This window comes from Formica exsecta, unplaced genomic scaffold, assembly GCF_003651465.1.
Source record: "Formica exsecta isolate Colony F162 unplaced genomic scaffold, ASM365146v1 scaffold34, whole genome shotgun sequence".
Classification (NCBI taxonomy): Eukaryota; Metazoa; Arthropoda; class Insecta; order Hymenoptera; family Formicidae; genus Formica; species Formica exsecta.
In genome coordinates this window covers 523,276-535,112 of record NW_021850653.1, presented here as the reverse complement: position 1 = coordinate 535,112, position 11,837 = coordinate 523,276, and the positions used below count along the sequence as shown (strand labels likewise).

The 11,837-nt window shown below is 44.4% G+C and overlaps 1 protein-coding gene across 1 annotated transcript in view; it reads right to left on the bottom strand.

Moving 5' to 3' along the window:
- Nucleotides 1-761: 761 nt before the first annotated feature.
- LOC115238453 (optomotor-blind protein) overlaps nt 762-11,837 on the bottom strand; it is a 91,331-nt gene continuing 80,255 nt past the window's right edge. Inside the window, exons 5-7 of the mRNA XM_029812301.1 lie at nt 9,008-9,154; nt 7,643-7,719; nt 762-2,315 (exon numbers count right to left, since the gene is read on the bottom strand). Coding sequence (XP_029668161.1) covers nt 1,502-2,315; nt 7,643-7,719; nt 9,008-9,154 — 1,038 coding nt within the window. The 3' untranslated portion in view covers nt 762-1,501. The remainder of the gene's footprint in view (nt 2,316-7,642; nt 7,720-9,007; nt 9,155-11,837) is intronic.

Below are 11,837 nucleotides of genomic sequence, written 5' to 3'. Positions count from 1 at the left end.
TTGAGATGTGGTATTGGCGAAGGATGCTACGTATCCCCTGGACAGCGAAGAGGACAAACGCGTCTGTATTGGCAGAAATAAATCCATCCCAAAGACTATGTCCAGCTATGTGTACAGCCGAATCCTTAAGTTCTTACGGACATATAAATCGCAGCAAGGCTATTGAACATCTGATAGTTCAGGGAAAGCCAGATGGGAAACGGCGACGAGGTCACTCACCAGCTACTCCAAGCTACCGGTAAAAGATCGAAAGAGATTATTCGTAAAATCCCGAGGAAGACCATCGAGAGCGCTTAAGATGACGAGAAGCCTTCTCCTTGTAAGTTGTCAAAAAAGCACGACTCTTCAGAAATAATTGTCGTTTGAATAAACTAATGAAAAAGCCACTCGCCACCGCGTCGTTTCAATCGACGACTTTACCTCTTACGTATTCTTAGACGCGAATTTTCGCGCGATGACGATGTCGAATTTGGAGAAATCGAGAGGATTTGGAAGTCGCACTGAACCGATCCGCGGTTTTTACGCCGCGCCACGCTTCTCTTTTCACAGATTTGGCCCCGAGATTCTTCGAATTTGGGATTCTTCGCGCTTCTTTTTTTATGTTTTCGAGGCGTAAATCGGGTAGCGTGCGTTTATGCATTTACGCGTCTCCTAATATCGTTATAATATAATATATTTATATAATAATTAGTACAGAGAGAGTGTAGATGTTATTTATATTTATATATATAATATTTATATATATATAATATAATATATAATATATAATATATAATATATCACTAGGGTACATATGTACAGGGACTGCAAATAATAGGAGGTGCTCTTATATTGCAATATCGTTCTCTGTCCTTTTCCCTTAAGACCTAACGTACACAGGTAGAACGTAGACTCACACGAGATACAGGTACGCGCTCGTAGACTCTCTTTCTCTCTCGCATTCATTTTCCTCCTATCGCATTCACCCTTGCGTCTCGTTTAAATTTACATTAACGCGTAATAGGCGCAACGTCGGTGGAGAGTCTACCGTACCCCGCCACGCGGTCTTCCAACAGAGATATACTCCTAACGCGTGCGGATCGCGCACAAAAGTCTATTTACAGATACAGGAAACACGCGAAGGACTCCTTGTCCTGTCCCGAAAGCACGAAGAGTGCCATTTTCGCTCGCGAGCACGACTTCTCGAGCGCGGCGCTACTCCGGAAATAAAATTGCACTTTATAGTATGAGAGAGTCCGGCCATCCTCGCTCCCCTCCGGCGCGTCCAGCGAAAATCTTGGCAGACGATCGAGCGTAACCAAGATTCCCAAATAGGACAGGGAGGGAGAGGTAGTGAGAACCGAGTACCGACCAGCCGACGTTCCTACCGCTACGACGGCTCCGACGTGGAGTCCGGCTCCCTCTCGTCGGCGGAGAGGTCTTCTTGGTCGCCGCCAGACTCGTCGGCGCAGTCCTCGTCGGGATCGTCGTCCTTCGTACTGCTCACAGGTTCGTTCTCCTGTCACGGACTCCCTCCGCCGGCGTCGTCGCCCCGATGCCCGGGCGTCAAACTGGGACTTCTCCGTCTCTTTTCTTGCAGCCCGTTCACCATGTTCTCGATGGACTTGAGCTCGCCGGCGGAGCTGGGCGTCGTCGAGGTCAGAGCGCTGCCACCGGTGGGCGTCGGCGAATCGGTTGGCGGCCTCGGCGGCGGCGATCTCGGGCTCAAGGTCCTGCTGCCGGGTGTCACGGTCTCAAAGGCGGAGCCGTGAGAAGGAGCCGGGAGGGTATAGGGCGCGAATCTGTGACCCTTCAGCTGGTGCAAAGGACTCGCCAGAGGATGCGGATAGTGCGCGAAGAGCGCTGGATGTTGGGAGGCCGCCAGGGCCAGTTGAGCGTTGAACAGCATGCCGGGTGTGACACCGCCGTGCAGACCCAGGGGCGTGGGTGGTATCAGGGGACCGGGACCAGGATAAAGTCCGGGAACCGGCGGATACAGATACGGCAGCAGCGGCGGGTGAAGTGGCGGACCGACGGAAACGTCCGGCCGTGGGCCCTCGGATCCGGTCGGGCCTGGCCCGCCGCCGCTCTCAGACCCGGACGACTCGCTGCCCTCGCCCCGCTCGCTCGTCCGATCGTCCCTTTCGCGGGAGTGCTCCCGTTCCCGATGATGATGGGCCGGATGTGGCGTGTCGGGGCCGACCACATCTAGCAGCTTGTCCTCGTCATCCATGAGATCGGTGGCGGAGTTCGATGAGCGTCTCTTGTCCGGCGACGTTGGTCCGCCAGCTGTCAAACGGGAACCGCCGCCCGATACTGTCAGTAGCGCCTGCCTTCTGCAACAACGACGCTGAGTTAGCAATCTTGCGAGGTTCGCGAGGTTCTTAATTTGCTCTTTAGATTAATTTTCTATCGTGTAAAATTAAGCTAAAATTTCATATTATTCAAAAAATTAATGAAATTGTACCGCGCTGATTTTATCTCGCGAAAAGTAAATTATAAGCCAAGACACAGATTCGTTGTCGCCGTGTCGCGCAATTATAAAGAAATAAGGCAATGACTTGCCTTGTTGCATTTCTATATAGATTGATTATTGATTTATGGAAAGGCGTGGTTAGTAAAAATTACCAATCGTTCAAAAATGTTACAGCGTAGAGAGCTGTCGGGTAAAATGGGTTCCGCCTATTTCGATATAATTTATCGATATTCCTAAGCTGACAATTTCCTTTGAGACGCGCGAATGCCCGATGATTACGGCACACTATAATTGGTTCGGAGAATATAACGAAAAGGCGGATGATAAAGTTACCTCTTTCCTTGGCAGCGGCAATTTCAATGCTAAATCGTTCGCAACATCTCGTTGCGGTTTTGTTAATTTGCCGTATGCGTATGTCTCAATCGAAAATATATAATAAACAATGTGCGGTAAGAAGATACGTTCGCACGAAATTGTTGCAAAAACCGATCAACGATTTCAATCTATACTAAGCGTAATAATTTGACTATATTTTTGCTTTCTATGCTGATCGATTAACTTACAATATCATGTGTGAAAGTTATTGCAATGTTAAAATTTTTACTTTGTAACATGAAGTAAAGCGACAGAGCAACTCTTTAAAGATTTGGCAAGTTTGAAAATGAATATATAATAGTTTTGGTTTTTTCTCACCTCAAATTCCGCGAAATTTCCATAAATATTGTCTCGCCATTATGTCTGTGATTATGGCTTACAAAAAAAAAATTTAAATCTTTTGCGCTATTATTATTAATATTGCAGTTACTTTTCAAAATACAAGATACGATTATATGTGTGTATATAAATAATATATACGTACAATTATTCGCAACATTTTTTATGCCACCACTTGTGATTGTTTTCATAGAAAAGAAACCTTTCGTTTGACCATCATTTGCGACCATTTAAAAAAAAAAAAAAAAAAAAAAAGAACGATATATTTTTCCGCTGCGAATAAAATATAGCGTTCGAGAGAAACAGCCGCACGATCATGCAATCGCGAGGAGACAGAGAGGTATTGTGTCGAAGAGAGAATCTCAAAATGCCCCGACGCACCCAAGACAGCGTCAGCGCTCACTCTCGGCCTATGCGGCGCGTCTCGCTGCTCGTCTCCGCGGCGATAATTCATGCGAGGCTGGTTGGCGAGCGATGCAATAAACGAGACCCCGCGATTTATGCGAGCGCCGGTAGCTGTATCGCCCCAAGGCGCGGCCGTGGTATTAGATTAATTATCTTAATTGTGCCTTCAACGCCTTTCCTATGCGCGCGCCAAGCGTCTACTAGCTCTCCTCCGCTCGCGCGTGCGTGCGTTGCCTTCACGTGCGCGGTTTAACTTTATGCCACTCGCGGCTATTTGCACTTATAACTAGACGAGCGAGAGTGTGGCGCAATTCGCGTCTATGTATGTATGCGTACGTATAAGCTCGCATAAACGATACAACACTCAAGATATACGCGAAGCACACTATTTTATATCGCTCTCCGCGTCGCGGTACGACGCAAAGAACTTTTTTCCGCGAATCGCGAGGAGCTAAAGGGAATCGAGCGCTGATTTATCGCCCTGACATCTCTAGCCGCCTGTATCCCGACAGTCATGATCATTTTTCACAATGTCGCGACGATATCGAACGCGAGAGACCGTATCGATTCGCGATGCGCTGATCTATTCGCGATTTCCTCGGGGCAACGTGTTTCTATCACACGATCTACGCAAAGAGTCGCGTATATCGCAACGTGATTTATTGAACTGGATTTTATATGGACAGCCTCTATAGAAGAAGAACTTAGCGGCTTTAATCGTTTCTAATTAATCTACATTAATATGTATGAATCCTTATACATTTTTACAGTTCGATTTTACAATCGACTGAAACGCAGATAGAAAAAGAAATAATGAGCCGTGATTAGCGTTAAACGACGACTTGGATCGGTTCCGGCGAGTGCAAATAAAAATGAACGTCTCTCTCATCGAGACCGCAGACGAGAGGAGAGAGGGACGCGTACTTATTCGAGAATCCTATACCGGGTGCACGGCGGCCAACTATTGATTTGGCGCGCGCTCTCGCACTTACGTACAGAAACCAGAGAGCCTGCACACCCCTCTCGTTGCTGCAACGAGTGCATGTCACGGATGCATCCATGAGGAGCACGGATGCACCTCGGGTAAGCGAAAGCGCGCCGCCGCTGTGTGTTAGTGAACTGATCGCATTACATGGCATTAAGGTACCGGTAAGCCTCTCGTTGTGCGAACGGCTATAGCCGGGACTTACACGAGGCTTAGGTTTGTTCTGCCTGCACGAGACGATGCATTAGATTTGCCCTATTCCCCCTTTCCTTTCCCTCCTCCCCCGTTCCGTCGCGCCCCCGTAACCCCCGGCCCGTCATTCGACTCGATTGTCGACGGTAACGTACCATCGAGTTTCCTTCGCGTGATTAGAGACATTCCAGGAAATTTTGCCCGTGCTCGCTCGAAAGGATCCGTGCGCGCCAATTAATTCTGGATTAGGTTGCGAAATCGAATATTTCGACTTGGCGCGATTATGAGAGACGTATTTGCGGCGCTTTTCGTATCGTCGCAAAAAACATTTTTTTGGTGGGAAGGATAGAGACTGCGGCGCTCCTCTACTCTATCAAAATATCTTTGCGAGTGCATAATCGTCGCAATGTTTTGAGCGATCCGACAAACGATGGATATTCTTGCATTAACGAAACTGAGAGATTATAAACTCGGACTACTAATGATTAGAGAAACTGCGAGAGATTATGCGGTAAGAAATAACAATGTTGATACTACTATACTGCAAATAATGAGATATTTAAAACATCGTTACTTGTACATGTCATTCTGAACGCTAATTTTTAGATATTATCCAACGGGTGAGGGTGCCCAACGAGGCTAGACTGATATTTTTCAACAAAAATCGAAGGTAAAGCCGAAGGCTAATCCGGCTAGTAATTATAGCTTGAAGGAATGCTTTGTTATATGCGGAGAACTCGCAGGAATCCCAACGATTTTCGTTCTGCGGATAATATAATTAACTGCAAAAGTTAAGAGTAAAACTCACTATCAGCTAGCTTCTCTGTAGATTTCTCGACGACGCGCCTCGATCCGCTCATTAATCAGAAACTGAGTATGTGGTAGCCGAATGTGTAAATATCGAATGTATAAATTAATCCCGGAGACAATGATCAATGATCAGTGTCGCAATTATTAATTTAACACACGCACTAAATACATATCGCTAGAAAATACGTATGGTTCGCGTTATATGTATTAAACGGGATAGTAGGAGTTTCATAAGCGAACGAACTAATTTGCCGCGTATCGCAATGCGATCTTTCCGCGGTGTATATGATGATGAATGACGTGACAATTCGCCGCACACCGGCGTACTTTCTTTCATTTTTTTGTCCCGTCTTTTTTTTTAAGCGCTGTAGCGAATCAACTCGTCATGCTCGAGTGGCGTTACATCTCGTGACGAAACGCCGCGTCGCGCGTTGTTAAAAAATTAACGAAACAATGCACCGGCTGTCAGTGCCGTTTAACGCTATCGCGTCGAGTGGAAGCGATTTCCACAGAGAATACAATTGTGCGAGCGGTTACGTATCTTGAATTATATAAGCGATCGTCCAAATAATATTGCGCGAGACTAATTTCCGATGAGATTGGATTCGCTACACATTTGCGGTTACTTTTATCGCCTCTCTTTTACTCCGCTATCCTTCTTACTTCTTCCGATATCGCTATTAGCGGTTTAGTACGTTATACGTAAGCCTATGATACGATCAAAGGTATAATGCGTAAAAAATGCATTGGGACATGCGCGATTGAGGAAAGCGATTTCGTACGAAGATCGCCCACGCTCTCGAAGCGCGGTCTTTGTGCAGCCGCAAAACGATCTCTATAGGGCCAATATAAAATTCAAAGCCGCCAAGAGTGGCACCCTCCAACGTTAACGACAGCGCCGCCCCTGAGCATCAGTATGCTAATCCGATGATTGGCTATGTTCCAACCCCGGTCCCTCTTCTCGCTGTGCCACTCTCCTTCTCTCGCGACACGTCTCTTTGTCTCTTTCTGCCGGTGTTTCCCCGCCGTGCCTTCTCTTTCTCTCTTTATAGTTTCCCTGTGGCTTCCTGATGGCATCCAACCACCCTTAACCGAAACCATAAGCCAAAACTAACCCTTATTCTAATTAGGCGGTGCCGCGGCGACGCATCCCTCCCTACTTTGCATATTTTCTCGATTAACCTCGCCCTTTCTTTATCCGCTCGACGTCGCAGACCACAATTTTCCGAAAATTTTCTGTTCCACGGCTTTCACCGTTTTTCTTTCTTCCTTTCTGCATAACGTAATGCGCTTTCCGTGATGATACAAGATTCGTCATCATAGACGGAATATTTTTTTCTTTCGCGCGTGCGCATATCCATGAAATTTTTTCTGACAATATATTCATTAATGACGTAACAAGGATTAGGAACAGCTTAAATTGTTATGCATAGCGAAACTTAACTTCATCAAAATCCACTTTTCACCCCGCGATCAATGAGATAGAAATTGGTTTCCATAGCGGCCTGGTCCACGGCAACGGGCCAGCATCCCGAGGGGTGCGCACTCGCTGACATAAGCTCATAAACCCGCAATATTGAATACAAATGGACGGCACTGCCGGCGATGCGGAGTGCAAATGAGCCCTGTGAAACCAACCCTTAGCTCCGGGGGTGACCCTAAGGTCGGCATAATAGTCCCGATCGAGGGGAAGCTCGAAAGGTCTACGATCAATTAGGTCGACCCCGAAGACAGATTCGCGCTCTTTGCGCTCTTCACGAAGCGCGATTCGAAGAGAGGGCATATCCCTTGCTTTGAATTTAGGGTAGTTTTTTAATCCGTCCTGTGTACGATTTTTTTCACTCGATATTCGATGAAAAACGCTTAGCCTACTTTGATTCTTTTTAACTCATTCCTCATTATCAATATTATATACTTTATCGTAAATCAATTATATGAAAGAAAACTTTTGTACATAGATATACTGTAAAAATTATTTACATCTATTTGGCATAGATTCGCCCCTTATTTTTAAAAAATTTCGGGAAAGGGTTAAAAAACACATACCGCGCTTAAAATGCAGTTTTGAAAGCGATACTCACTTTTTCTCGCGCTTCCCCGCGCCAGTGTCCCGAAATCCTTTCGCAAAAGGGTTATTATCGATCTTCAGCTGGGTGATCTAAACACAAAATTAATATATATATATATATTATTAGAAAAGAATATTGGGACAACCGCGATGGAAAAGCAGTTTTTTCTTTAATCTCGCGCAACGGCAATAATGTTCGGTTTTCGTCGATTACTACTGTAACGATCTTTTCGTTTTCTTAGGAATGGTTTTAACACACACACACACTGAGCGTTACGTTCGTATAGTAAATCTCTCTAGCCCGTAGACTGTAATCTAAACACAAAATTAATATATATATATATATATTATTAGAAAAGAATATTTAATTAATTTAAGAATATTTAATTAAATTAAAAGATTTTTTGTTAATTTATATACATTCGCGGTAGGTCTGGACGAGACTCTAGAGTTAATATCCTTTTTCGCCTTGTTTTGTATTCGGCCGACATACCGAGAAGACGCGATAATTAAGATAGTAATGTATAGCCGCGTATATATAATAAACGACCTAAAATCTCTGTACAAGGCCCGGTCTCTTCTTATGCCACGTGCGTGCGTGTGAGCAACTCATTCACTACCGAAAATAATGCGTACCGAGAAGGCTGCTTATTCCACGAAACGGTCTTCGCATCCACAGCTTTATCGAGACGTATTATTAGAAAAGAATATTTAATTAATTTAAGAATACTTAATTAAATTAAAAGATTTTTTGTTAATTTACATTCGCGGTAGGTCTGGACGAGACTCTAGAGTTAATATTCTTTTTCGCCTTGTTTTGTATTCGGCCGACATACCGAGAAGACGCGATAATTAAGATAGTAATACATAGCCGCGTATATATAATAAACGACCTAAAATCTCTGTACAAGGCCCGGTCTCTTCTTATGCCACGTGCGTGCGTGTGAGCAACTCATTCACTACCGAAAATAATGCGTACCGAGAAGGCTGCTTATTCCACGAAACATTATTAATTAACGAAGGAAGGCCAGAAGCCAAAACGATCCGCCCGCTCAGATCGTAACGCAAGATTGTTTTTCCCTGTCAAAAATTCATGCTATGCGTGAGAGTTTTACTATTTCTTCTACAATAAGGTGACGAATTCTTAATGAATCAAAAAAGTTTCAGAAAGATTGTCTTTACACCGATGAAAGTTTTTTACAAGATAAAAGGAAAAACAAAATTAAGTTTTCTGTTTTTTTAAAAGTTCCCACACAACAAACATCAAAGTCGATCTTTTTCAATTTTCCGAAGGATCGCTGTGTGATATTCTGACATTAGTCTAAGAAGAAACCTTTGTTCTTTCGTGTAGGAGACATTTCGACGGTCACTTACTTACCTTTTCATTTTGATAAGCCGTTACGGCGATGAATTCCGTCTCCTTGAAAACGTAACTTCTGAACGTCGAATACGGAAGTTTCAGGATGTCGTTTGCTCGCACGAGGTGAAACCTCGGCTGATACTTGTGCATCGAGTTCAGTATCGTCTGTAATAAGAAAGGGGGCATACATTGGGACAGATTGTTTTATATTAACTCTGACAAAGAACGTTTGCAATTAATTCGCTTCGTTCGTACTTTCAGACCAACTGTTTGACACGATGCGATTCTATATCACAAAAGTCTCTCCTTATAAAGCCTTAAGTTAAGAAGACGTACAATGTTGTAGAACAGGTTTTTTTTAAGAGCTATAAATTTCTTCAAATATCTTTAGACTTTGTAGAAAATGGATCTCGTTTTTATAAACGATAGTAGAAGTATTCCAATTAGCGTAAGTTACGGGGCTTAAAATTTTCGTGATTAGCCATTGCGAGCGTGGTCTGAGAGTAATGTACAGCACGGCGCAAAATTAAGAAACAAAAGCGGCACGAGACACGAGAACAATTTTGCACGAAGAAAAATATAGAGAGATATGTCAGATTAAAAAAGTGTCAAGAAGGTGTCGCCGTTAATCATACAATCAGAGAGCGTGCGCGCTGGCATGTTACTCCTTCTCCACGTTAATTAATCTTCGTGCAAGTATTTCATAAAGTTCCGTGCGAGCCAAGAAGGAAGGAGCTTGGTAAAGCGGCTATTACAATGATGCATCATGCCGGGTTGATCGATACAAAATCTGCAAACGTAATCGAGTTTTACGAACAAGCTACGCGCGATTTTATCACCGACGATGACGATTTGCGGTCACATATTTGCATTGAAAACGTAATTATTTGTCGAAGACATCCCTTTTATATTAGCACTCGAATGATATGCTAATGGACAGAAACGACTATGATAAAACAGCCGCGTATTTACCCTCCCTACAATAGTGCGTACACGTTTCGATTTAGTGCCGCACTTGGCGCCAAATTATCGTTGTTAAGCGGCATAATACAAATTTATCAAATTATCGAGATAAACGAACTCCCCGATTACGATAATTTATCGACCTCGCGATTAAAAGCTCGCGTTATCCAGAGCGGTAGCCCATCGATCTTGTTAAACGGACGCGAGTTACTACTCGCTCACGAGGCTCACATCGGTCGCGTCCGAGCAAATTCACCGGTGGCCGCGTGTTGCTTTTATTATGATCCAAAGGACTGTTCAGAATATTTCAGCACGCAAAACGACAAGAGCGAGCGCACGTAGCCGCGTGCGCGTTCGTCGCATGCGTAAAGAGGGAGAGAGATTAATACGTGAGCGCGGTAACGAGCAAATTATCGGGGGCGTCTGTAAAAATGCGGACGATCAATATTACCAGAAGTTGTGCCTCCATCGCTCGATTCGAATCCACGAAGACGGATTCTTGGATCCGCGACGGGCCATCACTTCGGAACGATCGGCCACTTTCACGAAGTCAAGACTCGATCGTTGTCGGCATAATTTATATATAGCGCGGTTATCGACGCACATACATAGTGATCGATAGACGCGCTCCAAAACATGGCCGACCGTAGTTCCGGATATCGGTCGCTCTCTGGGGGGCTCAATCGAATTCCCTTATTAATTCAATGGAACCCGCAGTCTCTCGCTGCTATTTCGTCAAATAAAACATATCGATACCGCGCTTATCACCCGTATATCGTGACTGCATCGTATGAACGAAGGGGAAGCGAGATTAATTTCAATGAGTGGCATCGAGAAACCGGTTCATCCGCCACCGCGCGAGAGCTCGTAATGTTTTTTTTTTTTTAATCAAAAAAAATATTCACCTTGAGATTGTCGCGGTTTGTCTTAAACCGAATCCTGAAAGCCTAGAAGAATCAACGAATTTTACAAAGACGATAGTAAAAGCTAAACTTTACGAGAAATTATATTCTAGATTATTAGATCTCGCTAAAAGATAATGTACGATAATACTACAATATAAGTTTCGCCCGTACATCACGAGCAATGTCGTTAAAGTATTAATACAAGATTAGTTTATGAACTAGAAACACCGAGTCAGATATGCCAAGGATTGTTCGCGGAAGCCTTAAAATTTTTACAGTATTCTGTAATTAACTGCGAAGGACGGATTATTATATAATGACACGAAATGTGTATAAGTATCGTGTTCGAAAACATGCCGATGATATCGTGCGACAATCTATAGTCTCTTTCAGATCTAGAGAACAAACTCTAGGAAAAACGTGCATAAATTAATTAATGCGTGTATACGAATCATAATGCAAAAGGGGAGATTAAAAAATCGGAAAAAAAAATGGCAGATATATCCGGCGCGTTAATTTATCGTTATATTCATAAATGAAGATTGGCGTCCAAGCGAATGATCGGTCCACACGTCCGGCGCGGAAAAAATAGAAATCATCGGAAGATAGTTAAAGGTCTACCATGTCGGAGTGCATGGAGTCGTAAGTGGAAGAATTGACTCGTAAAGACGCGCAACGCCGACCAATCCGCGACGAGAAATTCACGCCGCGCGCACGGCAACAAAAAAAAAATTCACCGTCACGCTCGTGCGTGTAAATCGCACGGCGCACGTAAGGCGGAAAGAGAAAACCCGCTCTCTCGCTCGTTCCCGTACGGACGCCATTATGCGCGGCACGGCACAAAGGGGAAATAATTAGCGCTGGCCGGGTGATAAGCCGGCAATCTAGGCGTTTGTCATTAGCCTATCAAAGCCGAATGCTTCTTTTCTTTTTTTTCTCTCTCTTTCCCCTCGCCGTCACCGACCGCCACTGGTCCCCCC